The sequence below is a fragment of the Tinamus guttatus genome, unplaced genomic scaffold (assembly GCF_059628265.1).
Source record: "Tinamus guttatus ecotype Peru unplaced genomic scaffold, ASM5962826v1 Tinamus_guttatus_pri_ptg000325l, whole genome shotgun sequence".
NCBI lineage: Eukaryota > Metazoa > Chordata > Aves > Tinamiformes > Tinamidae > Tinamus > Tinamus guttatus.
In genome coordinates, this window is record NW_028288859.1 from 707,760 (window position 1) to 726,403 (window position 18,644).

General features: G+C 40.5%; 1 protein-coding gene across 2 annotated transcripts; it reads left to right on the forward strand.

Moving 5' to 3' along the window:
* The first annotated feature begins 394 nt into the window (after positions 1-394).
* MMADHC (metabolism of cobalamin associated D) lies at positions 395-9,520 on the forward strand. 2 transcript variants are annotated; one of them, XM_088529160.1, is made up of 7 exons: positions 395-452; positions 2,260-2,404; positions 2,626-2,843; positions 3,975-4,080; positions 4,464-4,594; positions 7,575-7,661; positions 9,182-9,520. In XM_088529160.1, the coding sequence occupies exons 1-7, from the start codon at positions 444-446 to the stop codon at positions 9,374-9,376; spliced, it is 891 nt and encodes a 296-aa protein (XP_088385286.1). In that variant the 5' UTR covers positions 395-443; the 3' UTR covers positions 9,377-9,520. The 2 variants fall into 2 exon arrangements, with proteins under 2 accessions (XP_088385286.1, XP_088385287.1); XM_088529161.1 differs by lacking the exon at positions 395-452 and adding an exon at positions 512-641.
* The last annotated feature ends 9,124 nt before the right edge of the window (positions 9,521-18,644 follow it).

Here is an 18,644-nt window from a genome sequence, read left to right on the forward strand (position 1 = left end):
CCGTCCCGCCCAACCGCCCCCAGCGCCGCCACCAACGGTTTTAACGGCCACCGCCCCGCCCTCGGCCCCCAGCCCCGAGCAATCGATAGCCGTTTTGTCCGTCATGGCTATGCCTCCCGCTGCTGCCCGGCCGTGCTAATCGATGCGTCAGTGCGTCGGCTGCAGAGGTCTGGGGGCGGGCGGGGCGCCCCGCCCGGCGGCCGCGGGGCGGGACGGCGCCATTTTGTAGGAGGTGCGGGGACAGGTAAGGGCCGTGCGAGGTGTTTGTCCTGGGGGATGCGGTCGCTCGGTCCCTTCCTGCCCGTTGCTGCCCCCCTCTGCCCAGCCTGGGAGCGGGTGGGCATCGCGGAGGGGAGGGCGGCGGCGCCTCAGCGCTGCGCTCGCTTCTCTTCCCTTGCAGGGGCCGCTGAGCGCCCAGGCGAGAGGGGAGCGCGCCGCCCGCCATGGCCACCGTGAGTAACGGCGAGGGGAGCGGCGCCCATCGCCTCCCCGGCCCGGGAGGCGCTGGCGGGGCAGCGAGCGCCGCGTGAAAGGCTCGAGTTGGGCCCAAAACCCTCTTAGCAACGCGCAGCCCCCTGCGAGGGACTTGCCTTCCTACTCCCCTTTAAATCCCCAAGGCAAATTCAGTGGGTATGTTAAAGGTAATCTAGTTATGGGTTAAATAGGCCCTTTTTTAGTATCACCGTTTAAAATGAAGTATCAAAGTTCACCATGTTGTAATCAGCCTGGTGTGAATCAGACTGAAGAGTAAAACCTGCTTTATTGGTTAGTCTGGCTGCGTAGACATGGGTGACCTCCTGTGCTCAGTGGTGTTTTCACTTGTGTGATGTGTAAATGCTCACACGCCTGCAAGTATTCATCAGTGTGAGCACGGCTGCAAGCTGTAATTAACTTCTGACATTTGCATGATAAGTGTCTCCGTGTATAGAAAAGTCCTTTTTTATTTCTGTTTTTATACATGTGAGCTCTAACTCAATTTATGTCACATTATTTCCATCAATTTACAAAGATTTAGTAGCCTTTCATTTTTAAATAACGCTTTAAATTTCCATTTTGAGTGTATGGTAGGTTATTTTTGTTTATTTTGTGTATATAACTGTGTCGTGGAAGTGGTCAACCTATTCCTGAAATACAAAAAATAATTAGACTTTTAGCTTAATCAATTGTGTTTAAAAAACCGGTAGTAATTATTGCTATTTAAAGTATAATCACTGGGCTTCAAAGCTAATTCTGGTGCTCAGAACCTCCTAGCCCCTTGGAGCACTGTTGCTGAGACCTTTGCGTGCTCAGGAAGGTATCGTTGCATCATCTTCTGTTTACTGAGTGGCTGAATCAGCTCTTGAAAGAAGGATCTTCAGCTGGAAGTTACGTTGACAGCCCAATTCTGTGGTGTGAAGCAGGTTTTCTGGTGTATTTCAAGACTGGAATTTATTAAGATTCTGTGCTTTGCTGGCAGTTTTCCTGTGGTACTAATTTGTTTGCAGCCATATTCATTTGTAAACATGTAAATGTATCAAGTCTGCAAATCTAAATAACATGGCTTGTACTAACTTATTAAGTTTTGCACATGGTAAATATTTATGGTATTCCAGGTGCAAAATAGAGCAGTTGAAACTGTCATACCCACCTGCTTTGATGTGTATATCTCCTCTCTAGTTTGAATTGTTGGTGTGTTTTCCTTGCTGGCAAAGAAGCACCCGTGGATACGTGTATGTTTGTTTCTAGATGAGAGCTACAAGATGTCTGTGATGTTACTGGGTGCTTTTAGCTTGTGATTTTTGAGAAGTGGGAGCATGGGCTAAAATTTATGCTAGTCTTCAGGGTAGAGATCTTGTATATCAGCATATACTAACCTAACGGTATTTCTAGATATTTCTTATAATGAATCTTATGGGCTTACTGAATTATGACAATCATAGAAATATTTTTTTTCCCGTGCAAAATTTAGTTTATACTTTGGTGTTTCAGTGATGAAACTTATACTTTTCTGCTTTCTTCCACACGTGAGGAGCCTTTCAGTGAGTGTCATCTTCCTTAATTAAAAAAAAAAACATGTGTGTATACACACACATGCACATACATACTTACGTACATACACACGCTTTAATTTAGGTTTAAAAAACCACAGTTGATAATAAATTACAATTGTAATTATGGAGGGAGGTTTGATCCTGTGTTCTACAAAGCTTTACTTAAACTACTGTTTTTACTAGCAGTGTTGTAATACTTGCTTTTGTTTTGCTTTGTTTTCCTCCTCAGGTGCTCTGTAATAGAGCAAGATTGGTCAGCTACCTGCCAGGGTTCTATTCCTTAGTCAAAAGAGTTGTAAATCCCAAGGCTTTTTCTACAGCAGGTTCCTCAGGCTCAGATGAGTCTCACGTTGCTGCTACACCTCCTGATTTATGTAAGAAAAAGCAAATTCATTCTCTTTGCATTTATGTGCTGTCAGAACTTTACATCCCATATAAATTTGAGAGTTCTGAAGTGTGCTTTTTGTGGCAGGAACTTTAATTTTGTTTAAGTTTTGATCACTTTAATGGCAGTCATTCAAAGGCAAATGCCTGTATTTGAGTGGGGAGAGACTTTTCTGTCTGTGTGACTAATATAAGTCCTTGGCTTTTACAGGGCCAAGAACTGTGTGGCCGGATGAAGTGATGGGTCCATTTGGCCCCCAGGATCAGAGATTCCAGTTGCCTGGTAATATTGGATTTGACTGTCACCTAAATGGTACAGCTTCTCAGAAGAAAATCCAAACTCATAAAAATCTGCCTGATGTATTAGCAGAACCTTCACCAAATGAAAGGCATGAATTTGTAATGGCACAATATATCAACGAATTCCAGGTAAGAACAAGCATTTTCTACATAAAATTGATATTTCTTGTCTGGAGTAAACAAATGTAATTGATCTCACTTTCTCCTGCAAAGGAGTATTGATGTTCTTGATGATTTTTGAAAGATGAGTTTTAAGTGAGTTTTTTTTTTTTCCTTTCATGGGTGGGGGGAAGTTTCAGTCTTTTTGTCTGAACATCTAAGCATAGCAAAATAACATTTTAATACTGACTTGTTTATATGCATATGCCAAAAAAAAGAAGTCTCGAAACTTACTATTACTTAGCTCTCTCACCAGATTTTGTCAAATAGTGTTAGCAGTTCCTCGCCTAAGTATTTCATTTAATGGATCTGTTCGTAAGTGGATTGGATAATGACTTTTTGTTCTGACTGTGTAGTTTTGACAACTGCTGAATTAATACATACAAAACAGACCAGTGTCACTCAAGTGCAGTGTTTGAACTGTGTTTTGAGAATGACAAAACCCACCGTGGTTCCTTATTAACAATAGTCAGCCTGGCAATTGCTAGTTCAGTTTGTGGAATCATGGTGTTTCAAGAAGCATTTATTGCCATTAGCTGCTAACCCAGCTTTCCAGCTAGTCTGATTTTTGTGACACACTCAGACTTTGGAAATAATTAATCTGCATTGTAAAATTACTGTGTTCTGTTTTTCTTTGAGAATGTAACATTTGTATTCTAGAGTGTTCAGAGCATGTAATTTTATGGTGAATTTCCTAAAAACTTGTGCAAACCTTACCTTCCAGTAAAAGCTCAACAGTCTCTTCTAGGCTGTTTACTTTATGTAAACCAGGTGTGCTTAATGCATGTCTCTCTTTCCAGCAAAAATCTATCAGTTATAATCATGTTGACTTTTTTTTTTCAGAAATTTCTGCATAAAGGTTATGGGATAAGAGTTGCAATGCAATATAAGGAAGATTGACATTTCTAATAGGTTTAAGTAATAGTAGTTTATACCTATACCGGTATAGGTACCTGTTTACAATATTTTAGAAATAAATGTTAAATCTTCCTGCGAGTCACCTTTTATGAAACAAGTCTGTCTGTGAACACTTAATCAAAGAGATGTGATATACAAAATTATTCTTGTTCTTAATAAATGTGAAATTTTACTTTTTTTCAGGGTACTGAAGTTCCACATAAACAGCAAATAAATAATATTGAAACTTACTTTGAAAATGCAAAGGTAGAATGTGCAGTACAAGCTTGTCCTGAACTGTTACGAAAAGGTACATTTTTACTATTTTAGCAAACTGAAGACACACACTGACACAAACTGAAGACAAGGATCCTTATGCTAATCAAGCCCAATTGCAATTTTGATGCTTATGTGCATTCTTGTCTGTAGTCCAAGAGCTAATAGGAGGATGATAGTTCTGGTTTTGGCCGTCCTCTGCCCCAGGGGACACACTGTCCCAAGTAGTATCTGTAGTACAGTACCAGTATTCTGAATCTGCTGTCACATCCTAGGAACATTCTCTTTGAAGATGATCTGAGAAACTTCTGCCAAAAAACTTAATGTAGAGTAAATGTGGTGCAATCAGAAACCATGTGTCTAAAGTAAGTAAAATATAAAACGAATCCATTAAAATGTTGGTTTCACTTTCTCTAGACTTTGAGTCAGTGTTTCCAGAAATGACCGCTAGTCGTTTAACAGTACTGACTGTTACGCAGAAAACTAAAAATGATATGACTGTCTGGAGTCAGGAAGTGGAGGATGAGAGAGAAATGCTTGTAGAAAATGTAAGTAGCTCTCAATAGCATCAATTCACTTTGCTTGCAGGTGGAACTTCTATGTACTGTTTACATCTTTGATCCGTTTCAAGTGGTACCAATTTACTGTGTTCTTAGAATATTTCTGAGCTAATCTGTATGTATATTCTCTTCCTGGTAAAATGGAGATGTTTTTCCCCATCTTTGTACCTATTATTATTCTACTTGAAATGTTTCACAGATCCATTAAGTTCCTTTTAGTAGAGGAAGTCAGGAGTATGTCAAAAACACTTTTAAATGCCATATTTAACTTTAAAAGATACTTAATTATTACTCTGTTGCCATTCTTAAGGCACAGCAACCATTTTTTCTTATTTCAGCTGTAGTATAATTCATTTTGTAAGCTTCTACTGCACCCTGTTTTTCCTGTTTCTCAAGTAATTGAGATTCCTCTTCAATGTCTATCAGTGTGTGCCTTCTTACTGCTAAGAAGGGGCTGCTCTGTTTTTCTTCAGTATGCCAGTTAATATGGTTAATGCTTTTAGTCTGAATAGCAGCGATACTTTGTACATGTTAAACTTCTTCTAGACTGCCAGGAAGCTCTGCTGTCCACTAGAGGTCTCTCTGAAAATAGCCAAATTTTGCATTTTTCAGAAGTTGTAGTGCATGGCCCTGCAGATGTCGCTGCTTGCCACAGCTGGCAGTTTTTCTTGGCATCTGAAAATATAAGAAATTAACATAATTTTAATACATTTTTTCTAAAACTAGTGAAAATTACCGTGTGGGAATTCAATTGGTGTGGTCAGAGTCAAATTTATGCTTGAAAATAGTCTGCTTTTCAATTCTGTAGATTGCAAATGAGGGCAATGTAAGTAAAGGCAACCACAGAAAAAGAATCAGTCTGAAGGATCAGCGTAAAGATTACACACAAATTAAAATTCCCTTCATTTTAGTGGGTTCTTCTCTTTGAATTATTTATGGTCTGTTGATCTTTGGCATTGTAATCTGGTCTAATTATATGTTAGTTGGCATCTTTCTTCCTTGTACACCTTCCTGTCAAGTCTAATATAGTCCCTGTAGAGCTCATAGGATGTTAGATGTAACCTCCTGGCCTAAAGGTTACTAACAGCAAATTTGCAATGAAATGGACTGTTTGTTTACTCCTTAGATGATAGGAAGTAATTTTTTTTTAAAAAAAAAAAAAAAACTAATTTAATTTGAGAGGCTTGTGTTCAAGTAAGGAGAGTAATTTAGAGCTGGATCTAAATGTTTGCAGTAGTTCTCAATGTTTATTAGCATCACAGTAAGGGCTTGCTGCAGGATTGTTACAGCTCCCGATCAAAAGATCAAAAAGAAAATCAAAAAGATCAAAAGATATCAAAGTGTGTCCCTTATAAGCTGTCTTCAGATGGCTTGCTTACATTTGTGACTTAAAGTTGAAACATAATTAATGCTCAGATCAGGTGAACATCAAAATAGAGCACTGAACCATTTACTATTCAGGTTAAATTTTTTAGTTTGGGCCGTGAAGGAACTGAGGCTGAATAACTGATCTTTCTATAAATTCAAAACCCTGAGCTGCTCCAAGCACTAATTCTAGAGAACAATGTAATGTTTGAAGTTCAGAATAAACAAATTCATTACTTTCACATTAGGCACAGGTATATCTTTTTAAGAGCCGGAGGAATTTCCTTTATGTTTGGAAATAACTAAGTGAACTGCATGAGTGCTTTACTCCAAATCAGTGTATTCAGCTGTTGAGATATTTGCATCTGGAGCCGTTGTCCTCAGAATGCATGAAAGGTCCTAAGAACACCACATCATCTAGATTTTTGTATTTGTTTTTCACACCTACCTTTGCCTACTTTCTTAGCAGTTTTCCCTGGACCCCTTCTGGTCCATATAACAAGGGTTGAAACCTACTGATCTAGCTGATGGGAAGCACAGAACAGAGGTCTCATGTTCTTGCTGCCTTATCTGTGGGGAAAAATGTGTTACATATAGTCTGTAGATCATGTAATTGTGACCCATGTTGTCATATGGGAATACAAGAGCATAGAACTAACATACACCTAATCCAGTGGCTTGGCTGCTCAGTGTGTCTCAGCTGTAAATGTACCAGAGTTTTGTGGTGTTTCTTCTGTATCTGACAGAGCTGCTACTCTACCACAAGGAGTGAAAACTTGAGCTGATCTGTGGTATTAAGCAAATGTGAAGAAGCTGCTGCAAAAATATAGATTCCATAAACTCTCTCTCTAGAGATAGTAAAGCACTGGAGAATAGGAAGCTTCTTAGCATGTTGTGTAGTTTTTGAAAGGATTTTAGGGAATATCAGCTGTGGTCCTCCAGTATTTCTGAAATACGGCCAATAACTTCAGTTGTCTAATGGAAGAGGCTGAAATGATCATCCATCCTGGTCATCAGTCAAATGACAGCATGAAAATTGGTGTAGATCACTGAAGTGAAATGCTTATGGATCTATTTGATATCATGATGTTAAGCTAAAATGTTCTCCAAAATCATTTGCAGATTGATGCTTATAATATAAAAGGAATTAATGTAAGAGGAACTACTTACTGTGCTGTTGACCATGATAGGATCTTATGACAAAATTATGCTTTTGATTTCTGATGTATTTAATGCCACATTTAGTGTCAAATTTGTTGAATTTAGATTAGATCTGTAAACATGTAGAGAAATACCTGAAGTAATGGTTGATGTACTAACAAGTAGTAGGGCTGCAGTCTGCTTGAATAATCAAAGCAGTTGCCTTACTCCTTGTGCATACGGTTAATGCATTACTGACTGGCACAGGGAACACTACTAAATCTCATTGAGTAGCCTAATGCATGCTGTTGATTTTAGTTCTTTTTCTTTAAAGGATGTTGAATTTCCCTTTTTTGGGGAGAGGCTAAAAACTCTGTGCTAGTTCATTTTGAAATTGTTTGATGTGTTTTCTGATGTGTGCATACCAAAAAAGATCATTTAACACTTTTATTTTTTCTTGCAGTTCATTAACGGTGCCAAGGAAATTTGCTACGCTATTTGTTCTGAAGGGTACTGGGCTGACTTCATTGATCCATCCTCAGGACTGGCAGTAAGTTACAGTGTGCAGGGACTATGCAGTGGGCACTGCCATGTGCCAACCCATAGTTGTATCTCTCTTCTTTCCTATGGGCTAAATCCAACTTTTCCATATTGACCAAAAACTGTTACTACAGCATAATTCCCCTCAAAAGTTAAGGAGAGGGACCCTGTTCAAATTTCCACACTGTATCATGTGTCACTGCAGCTGGCACTTTGAAGACAGTGTTCAGCAATAAATTTCACATAATTAGGAGTTGTGTACAAAAAGCTCCTGTTTAGTGCAGCAGTATGACCTCCGAAGAGAACTTGCTTGTTCTGACACCTAGTTATCAAGGTAGAAGTCCTTAAGATCTCTTCCACTAGTCACGTTGAAGTAGTGAACATATTGTTCCTATTAAACAAGCCGAGTTCTCACTGTCAGGTTGAACCAGTTTTCTGCAGGAGCTGGAAGTCCTTGTGCCACCAACTTTACCCCCAAAGACGTCTGAAATGCAACATAGTCTTAAAACTGAAACATATCTATAAGAGAATTGACATCATTTCTGTCAAGACACATATTACTGTGTATCTTTTGTATGAGAACTAGTTTTTAAAACTTGCATCACAGGTGAATATAGTTATGGTAGAGCTCAACTTAAAATCACTATGAAAGCCAATTATTTCTTGTGGCATTAAAGACAAATAAGTTTAACAGGTATTGTTCAGTCTGAAAACGGTTGAAGGTGTGTGTGGCACTTAAAACCTTCCCTGAAAAATCACAAAATGATTAAGGTTGGAAGAGACCTTTGGAGATCATCCAACCCCCTTGCACAAGCTTGTGCAATTCCATGCATATGCCATTCCCTCATTAATGCAATTCCATGCATAAGAGGAACAGCTACAGATTAATAAAGGCAGGCTTCTTTCTATGGGCTTCCATCCAGTAATAACATTCCCTCCCCATAAGCTATTCCTCAGAAATAAACTTTTGTGTCAGTATTAAGCTTCCTGTTGTTCTGAGGTGAAGCAACTGAAATAACTGATTCACTCTAATAAACTCTCTTTTTTTTTTTTTTTTTTTTTTTTTTTTGTGTGGGATGGGTTCACTGAGAACGTGCTTTCATTTTGCTGCCTAAAGATCTGTTCTATCCTTAATGCCTATTTTTGCATTATTACATAACATATTCTCTTTTATTATATTTGTTTCAAAACCAGTTTTGGCATATGTAACTGATTAGATATTCAAACACTGATGTATCTTCAACTTTTTGTCAGCAGTAAAGGGGATTATTTAAACATGGGTCTTCATTTTAAATATAGGGTCCTTTGCTTAAATTTTCCTGCACAAAACTATATTTACTCCAAAAGATGTAACTGGCATTCCTGGGCTTTTTTGTTTTAAAAAGATGATTCTGACTCTGTTGAAACATAAATGATTTGTTTAATTGTTTTAAATATAAATACACTCCGGAGTGCCTTGTTACTGAGCTGTTTGCCCTTACAGTCTAGAATGTTCTGGGAAATGTGAAACTTCTCTTCTTTTCCCCCTAGTTTTTTGGACCATATACAAACAACACCCTGTTTGAAACAGATGAGCGTTACCGGCACCTGGGATTCTCCGTTGATGACCTTGGCTGCTGCAAAGTAATTCGTCACAACATCTGGGGTACTCACGTGGTTGTAGGAAGTATTTTTACTAATGCTGAACCTGACAGCCCCATCATGAGAAAGCTGAGTGGAAACTAGAAACTGTCAGTTTTAGAATCTGTGTTTGATCCCTGCGTTCTTGTTGCTTCTCTGTAAGCATTGTCAGGAGATGCCATGCTCGGTAGTACCTTACATGGATAATAAAGCGTCTGTTATATATTTTAGTCTTTGTGAAATAAGTGTTCATCACGTGATCTAGAATATTGACAATGTTTTAACAGATACCAACACCTGTCACATGAATTCTAAGCTGTAAGTTTCCTTCCTCTTGAGTGAGTTTGAAAATATATGTACATGTTTAGCTTTTTTGTTTTTTTAAAAAATATTGCAAGCCACTCTGTTTTATCTTTCAGTGTCTCTGACAAATTTGTACCCTGTGCATTAAAACTTATGGGAATAAGGTTAATATTTTGGATGTTATCCCAAAATATAGAACTTGGAGCAGTGAGTGTTGGACTAATCATTCTTTCACTGCTCCAAGAAGAAAATAATGAGAGAAGTTCTCAGCAATCTGTATCTGTGAGTAATCCTTAAGTAAGGAAATGTTCCCTTGATTACTACATCCAGAGACTCTTGATTAAAAAGTCTTAAATTACTCTAGAATTAGTCATCTCTTTTTTTTTTTTTTTTTTTTTTTTTTTTTTTTTTTCTTTATGGTGCTTGGGATTTTATTTTATCAGTGCAGGAGCTAAATACATTTAATTAGTTTATATATTCAAATGCAATTTAAAGATACTTTTGTAACTTTCTTAGGTCATTAAATACATTGCTTTCCAAAAAGATATTGTAATGGCAATAGCTAGATCCAAGTACAGGAAAAAACACGGGTGATAATTGTGATTTGTCTCTGTAATTTTGAAATGCCTGAGCAAATGGCAATTATGATCAATTACGAAAGTATTTCAAGAGGAAGGTTTCAGTAAACAGCATCAGGCCAATTCAAGTTACCGGAGGAAGAACCAGGGGAAAATTCAAGATGTCTGAGATTCCAAAACTCTGTGTCAGCTGCCTCTCCACAGAAACTAAGCAACAACCTAGATTTTAATCTCTTGGTCAATTATCAGGGCCACTTGTTGATACCCGGCTGCTGTAACGGTGCCAGTTTATGCAACAATGAGGATCCTTTAGCATCGATTCAGTCAAAATTTAATGGTGCTCTTGTCTGGATAGTGGCTGCATAAGATGATGCTTGAAGAGATTAGGTTCCTTTCAAGAAACTAGGGCTTTTTTCATTGTGTCTTTTCCCTATGTTGACAATTCTGTATTTAAAACTTCTCTTCCCTGGGTTTGTATACATCTTCTGTTCTCTACCTGGGTTTTAACTCTGTTAAATCCATTAAAACCAACACAAATATTTTGGTGATAGAGCCAAATCCCTGACACAAAGTGCCTGCTATGTCCCTGTTAGTGATTGTTACAATCCCACACCTTTCCTGTGTTGTGGAGGCAGCAGCAGTGAAGACTCCCAGGGAGAACTGAGCCCTCCCTAGGTTGAATTCATCATCACAAAGCCTCCAGCTGAGAGTTTAGCCTCCAGTTAGAGTTTATCTCCTGCCTGCATCTGTCATTGCTGTTGGTTCCAGCCTGTGCACGCTCCAAGGTTGAGGTATATGGGTGCTTTGTCATGGGGACCTGACAGCCCTTGACATTCTCTTCTGTCCCAGAAGCCTGGTGGGATTCAATCCTTTTGGATTCATCCTCAGAGGAAGGTCCAAAAATACTTGAGCAGGTTTTTGTGAGGATGAGGTCCGAAAAGAAATCCTCAAATAATCCAGAATCTGCAAAATGTCAGTTTGCAAAAACAACTGAAACAATGATTTTTGCAGAATGCAGATTACCTCATTTGACAAAAGAGGGTTTGTCTCTGCATAGTAAAAATAACAGTTGTAGAAGGCTTCAGTGGATAGATACTAAAAAAAAAAAAACACAAATCCTGTGAAATTGTGCATGTATTTTAACTGCCTTGGAGACTGTTAATACTATTTTTTTTTCAAGTGACTTTACTGTGCTTGCTTTTATATATTTTAGAATGCAGAAAAACAATTTGTCGGGCAGCTATCCAGATTAAACTGTGGACATTAGGTTTTGAATTCATATCCTTCAAAGTTTCATGCTGGAAAGGTATAGGGTGGCCTTTAAAATGGCTTCAGCCAGAGGCAGAATCTTGTCCTGTCTGAAGATAGTTTTGTCTTGATGTCTCTAGTATTTCATGACAGAAATGGAGGGGAGGTAAGATTTCCTGGTATTTTTCTAAATGATAACTTTTTCTAATACTTACATAGTAAAATTCTCCAAAGAGGCTAGTACTGTTCCAATTTTACTTCCCTCTATCAAAAGAATTATTGTATATTAACTTTCTACTGTGAAATAAAAGTTCTTGAATAGAGTGTAATTAACTTCTGATAATAAAAGATTTTTTTTTTAACTGTTAAAAGTGTTTTTTCTTTCTATGGTAAAGAAAAGTAAAAACATGAGAAGTGCTGTTATAAAGCCACATGTCTCTTAGGAAGGATTGCTGTTTTATGGGAAACACTATTTCTGTTACCCTGAAGATGCTGATAACTTGTAAGAGTTGTTCATTCATTACTACATATGGCAAGTTTTTTTTTTTTTTTTTGATAAAGTCCATAAAAGTTGTTTGAAGTGATGATGCTAACACAATTGTGATGTAGTTACACTGATAAACTTGCTCACATACATAGTGAATATGCTTAAAAATGATGCTAGTCTATAAATTACTTATATTAACCAGAAAGCTAAAGATGTTTGTTGCTTAGGTGCTGTAGGGTAATGAAGAAAAAACTAAGCATGAGCTTCAGTTTCTATTAAGGGCAAGAAAAGTAACTGGAAATAGCTTAGCTGCTGATTTGCCATCAGCTGCTGGTTCTCTCTTGGTTTCTTGTTTACTGCTCTTGCAAAGCTTGTGCTTTGGGCACGTATATGCTTAATTGGAGCCTGTTAGGGCTCCTTTTGATTTTATGGTTTTTAGTGTTAAGTTACTTTGGGAAGGAAAAACTAGTCTGATGTGAGCCATTGACGTGATTAAATTCTTCAGCAGCACAGTCCAGAAGAGCTGATGCCACTATTGCTAATGACAGTTGCTTTGACAGGATTTTAATTTAAAATTGTGAAAATAAATTTGTAACCTCGCTTAAAAGTTGAACAGAGATTAAATACCCAGAACAAGGCATTGAGAGAAGTGGTGAGCTCATAGGCGGAAAGAGGTGTGTGCTTCTCCCAGGGAAGACAAAACTGTTTGAGCTGAGCCCAAAATAGGAAGATGTTGCTTGATTAGTTGAATCAGTAGAGGGAGATGCTGAATTATCTTGAGGTCTCCCACACTTTGGGATTCTCCAAGAGGCCCTGGCTGCATCCTCTTCTTGCAGATCTTGCCCTCTGAAGACTCAGATCCTCAAGTCTGGACACGAGGATAGCTGATACGTTCATGATGCATCTTCAGGTAACAGTGCAGATTCTGGTACTTAGCTTCGTATTAAACAATACTGAACTCGCAAGAGCACAAATACATTTTAAACCAGTCTTTCTCCAAGTGACTAAGTGTTTTATATAGAGCATATCATGTGGAAGGAATGAGTAAAAATACTATTAGCAGTGATGTAGAACTGCAATAGCAAAATAATTGTCACCTGCTCCTGTGTGCCCTGTTCTTTCAAGGACTCTTTTCATTAAGGGTCACTTCCACAGCCTCCATTTTTGTGCTGGATCCTCAAAATAGTCTACCAAACTGGTGTTTTGTGTGCCTGCATTTGCAGAGAACAGGGTGCTGTGTGTCCTGGTGCTATTCCAGCAATCTGAAGCATGGAGTGGCAATGTGGTTTTTATGCACTTGGTGGCTTTAACTCAACGCTTTCCAAGCTCTCCTTTTTGTCATCTCTGCTTTAGCAACAGAGCAGGGCTCTGTGCAGTTTGCCTGCTGGCCTGAAAAAAAAAATAATCCTGTGGTCAAAAATATATGTGGGGAATTGCCTTAGTATTGTTTTTGCATCTGTAAAATCACATCCTAAGTGTTGATAAAGGCATCATTGGATGCATGGCCTATGGAGGCTTCCAAAATGCGGTAAGGTGGAGGTTCCTTACTGGATGCAGTAAGGAGCATCCAGTTCTGTTCCGTTATCATGACGCTGCGTTGCAAGATGCGCAGCGCATGCTGCTGAAATCGCCTCCCTCAGCACGCAGGGAACTTCTGACACCACCGTGTCAGCACTTCACAAAACTGCTCGAGTGATTGCGTGCATGACGTGAACTCCTTCTCTTGCTGTCCGGCTAGGTCTTAGCAGGTAATTATAATTATTAATATTATTAATGATAATTATTGCATGTGATACCAAATTAATGCCAGAGCTATCAAAAACTGACTGGTGGAGAGAGCGAAGCCTGCCTACGTGGATCCCTGGAAGTCCTGGTGAGTGGAGAAGAGAGAGTTGAAACATTTCCTGGGGTTCAAAATGAAACACCGCATATATAGATTTTTTTAAATATTCATTTTCTAGAAAAGTAGGACATTTTTACAGAAAAAAAATTTACTTCAAAATAAAATATACCTTTTCTCTTGCACAAGGTCCATAGCTTGCACATCCATATCCAGGGCTCTTGATGATGTTTTACTGAGTAGATACTCAAGCAGTACCTGATACTCAAGCAGTATCTTTTTTTTTTTTTTTTCTTTAAACTCATGTCAAAAACAAGGTATGTTCCGGTTATCACAGAGCTCCAATTGGTTGTTAACTCAGGCCAACACTAAGACTTTAATTCAAGTTAATGTATCTGAATTATTTTGTAATGAAGACAAGGCAGAGTGCATTAAAGCTTCTACTCCAGTGTCCCTCCAGGGGAAAAAAGATATGCTCAAATGTATTTACTCACTAGTAGGGCCAAGTTCACATAGCTGACTATTTCCTGCACAAATTACTCTATAAATTTTGCCAAGTTTTCATATAAGTCTTCTGAGGAGGGGTATCACTGATGCAGCAAGATTTGCAGTCCCTCAGCCTTCTGAATAAATGTTTTCAGGACGTGATGGGAATAGAGTAAAACCAGTATATTCATTTGCAGCACTAACAACCCTTTGTAATCTTTGATAGCTCCACTGAATAGCCCATTCTTTATCATCTCATTTAATCCAAAAGGGGTAAAATACTTAGCTTAAGATCAAAAAGAAACTAATCTGTAGTTCAATTGAAATTCAGCCTTCTGCTGCCTTATGATACTTTTGCAGGGGAAGTAGCTGGAATGAAATGTAGAAAGTGGGATGAGAAATGAAAGAACCAGCTCTGTAGACAAGAGCACAGATCAAATAATAGTGCTACGGTCGTGCAATTGAAGATGAAAGCACTCAAAAACAGTCTTAAACTTGAGGCTGCATTAAACACACATAAATATAATTTTACTTTGGACTTTTCAGAATCCTGGAACTTCAGCATTGGTGGCTATGTTGTTTTGCCTTTTAATGTAACTATTTCATGTAATTTCATTTTATGTCATTTTGTGTTCTAAGAGGCTGTGTTTTATGTCTTGCTTTTCTTAGCTTGAAAAAGCATCAGATGGGTGGATCTGATGATGTGATCTGATGTCTGTTTATAGACAGGTGTGCTGTAAAAACAAAAATGGTAGCTCCAAAAAAATGTACCCTCCATTCAACTGATGTCTTAGGAAGGAGCAAAATGGTTGTTTTCCAGCAGAGGAACATTGTTATGGAAGAGATATTAATATACAGTAAAATTCCTGCACTTTATTTTAAATAATTACCTCTCCTTAGCTTTTCAAGTGTAACCTAAGCGAGTTTAGCTATCTAATATTAATAGCAATGCTGAATTAGTGAAGCCAGCAGCACTATTTCAATGTCCTCCAAATAAACATACATGATGCTTTAAGGTAGAGCATTTCCATCATGCGTGCTTTCTGCTTGCTTTCCAAGGCAGCCAGTTGAGCCTGTTGTGCTCTGCAGGTTTCGTGCAGGCTGACGCTTGCACAGGGGAAGTTTTCCATAAATCTGGAAGTGGTCCAGGAGCTGCATGCACATACGCACACACGCTCGCGCTCGAGGCTTGGGCAGCTGCTTGGTGACAACAGTAACGTCTTGTATCGGCCGCAAGGCGCAGTCATGTGTTGGCTTCTTCCTGGCATCTCCTGTTAAAATTCCCTTTGTTTCCAGGAGGATAACAGCATCTGGCAGCGTTCTCCAGCAGAAGCCAGTCCTCACGAGGGGACGCATGCAGCACTCAGCATTATTGACCACTTAGGTGTCTTGCAGAGGTGCAGAGCTGCACGTGAGGGTTTCACAGAATCTCAGAATGCTGAAGGTTGGAAGGGACCTCTAGAGGTCATCTAGTCCAACCCCTGCACACGCAGGGTCACCTAGAGCACGTGGCACAGGACTGCGTCCAAGTGGGTTTGAAGATCTCCAGAGAAGGAGACTCCACAACCTCTCTGGGCAGCCTGTTCCAGTGCTCTAGCACCCTCGCTGTTAAGAATTTTTTCCTTAAGTTCCTGTGGAACTTTCGGTGCTTCAGTTTGTGGCCATTACCTCTAGTTCTGTCGGTGGCCACCAGTGAAAAGAGGCCGGCCCCATCCTCCTCACTGCCTCCCTTGAGGTACTTCTAGACACTGCTCAGGTCCCCTCTCAGCCTTCTCTTCTCCAGGCTGAACAGGCCCAGCTCCCTCAGCCTCTCCTCATAGGGCAGATGTTCCAGGCCCCTGATCATCCTTGTAGCCCTGCGCTGGACTCTCTCCAGAAGCTCCACATCCCTCTTGTCCTGTGGAGCCCAGAACTGGACACAATACTCCAGATGCGGCCTCACCAGGGCTGAGTAGAGGGGCAGGATCCCCTCCCTCGACCTGCTGGAGATGCTCTTCTTAATGCACCCCAGGATCCCATTGGCCTTCTTGGCCACGAGGGCAACTGCTGCCTCATGGTCAACTTGTCGTCCACCATGACACCCAGGTCTTTCTCCGCAGAGCTGCTCTCCAGAAGGTCAGTCCCCAGCCTGTACTGGTGTCTGGGGTTATTCCTCCCCAGGTGCAGGACCTTGCACTTGGCCTTGTTGAATTGCATGAGGTTTTTCACCGTCCAGTTGTCCAGTCTGTCCAGGTCCCTCTGGATGGCAGCGCAGCCCTCTGGGGTATCGGCTACTCCTCCCAGTTTCGTGTCATCAGCAAACTTGCTGAGGGAGCACTCTGTGCCTTCATGCAGGTCATGGATGAATAAATTGAACAGGACTGGACCAAGGACTGACCCTGGGGGACCCCGCTAGCTACAGGCTTCCAGCTAGACTGTTTGTTGTGTCCTGCTGATGTGCAGGGTGTAACCTCAGTGCATGGGTGCTAACGTGGGCCTTCATCAGGGGACTGAGCTGTTTGCTCTTGATCACGTCCTCAATCCTGCACACAAGAACTCTAAACTCGTCCTCTCTCTGGTGGGTTGTGATTGATAGGGTGGCGTTACCTCAATTTAGGTTGAGTTTTCCTCAGTGCTGAGTCCTGTGAAGCCTGAAAGGTACCTGAAATTGCTATCCGAGCGCTCGGTTCCTAAGGAAGGCCGCGCGTACATGCCAAGGGTTCCTGGGGGACGGTGCGTAGCCGTCGCGGTGCCGAGCAGCCCTGGGGGCCGAGCTCATCCCTGCTTGTCCCTGCATGCTGGAGGGGAGGATGGGACCCAGCAGAGGGGCAATCCAGGCTTTTAGCAGGAATTCCTGCTTGGGCTGCGAGCCTCATCTGTCTCTGAGCAGCAGTTTGAGGAAAGAGACATGAAACCTGATGCAGTATGTGCTGAGTAGCCGATACGGGGAGAGGAGAAAAGGCCTGGAGACATTCAGGAAAGTTCTGCGTTGCTGGAGCGCTCGGGTGGATTTGTACCAGCTGGAATTTCCTCCCGGCTGGTTTTGCTGCATAAACCCTGTGGCTGCTGATGAGCCAGATACCATGTGGCTTAAACTGTAATGTTGGCTTTACTGTAGACAGCCTGAAATTGGACAAATCTTAGGCTACATTCCTTACCATTTTGAACAGAGCTTCAACCTCAGAGTGGAGCTAACAAGCTCAAATACAAAGAGTTAATAATTTTCAGGCCTGCTTTGTGTGCTTCAGGAGTTGCAGAGGTCTGTGGGGCTTTTTTTATTTGCTTTGCTTTTTCCTTTTAATTTTGTCCAGGGAGTGTTGCTCCCTCTAACTAAGCAGGACTGTTTGCACAACTATTTTGTATTAAAACCAGAAGTGCAAAGATTTGGGAATGTCCTAAAACAGAGAGAGCGAAGATGATGATGAGCAGTAAAATGAGGAGAGCTAGAGATGCAGGAGAGCTGCCTATGAAAAGAAGTGTGAAGGGGGACGTTCAGTGATGGAGTATGGGGAGAGCCGTCCCTGCTGCGATCTTGGCCCATAAAGTGTGAGGTGCTGGGAGAGGGGAAAGGAAGAGAAGATCCGGAAAATTCAGGATTTTGAGCCATAGAAAGATGTATCTTTGTATTATTATATCCCCTAGAATAAGAATCAAGTCAGTCCCAATTAGTTAACTCCATCCTGTTATTCATGAACATTTCGGAACAAGAAATGTAAAAACGGGATTCCTAAAATAACTCAGTGAAGAAAAGTACCGGTTATGCAGACTAGATAATTTTTCAGTATTTTCTTCCCTCGCCAATTGAGAGCTCCCTTTGGGGGGCAGAATCCCCATGGACAACCCATGTCCCCTATAGAAACCTAAATAAACCCTGCGGGTTGGCCCAGCGCAGGCCGGCTCCGCGCAGCCCCGTTAATGCTGCTGAGGAATGTGCGGTGCCTGTGGCAGGATGAGATTAGGAATCCAAAAATATTTGTGTTCTCCAGCCCAGCCGCAGAGCTCGCGTTGCCTTTGCCAATGTTGTTTTTTTTTCTTTTTTTAACAAAACCACAATTATCGTGGGCTGATTCTGACAGAAATCTGATATCCCTGAGGGAAAAAAAAAGTAGGGGGGATTGAGTGGAAAGCTGATGTGGTCTGTCTGCCAGAAACAACAGGGAAGTGAGCAGCACGGCCTGGGCAACACAGATACAGTCATTTTTAGATCAGGCTGCTTTGTTGATCTAATCAGATTTTATGTCTCGTTTTTTAATGATTCATCCAATTAAGTTCATTTGTTCAGTCTATTGTTCAATGGTAAATAACATTTTAAAAGATCACCACCTATGTAGTTGCTGTACTTGTTAGTTCTAATGTAGTTATTCTATCTATTTGGCCTTAAAAGCGTATTTCCTACTCTTTTGGGCAGCAGCTTTTCACTAAAGACTGGGCAGATCCCACAACTATCTGTGG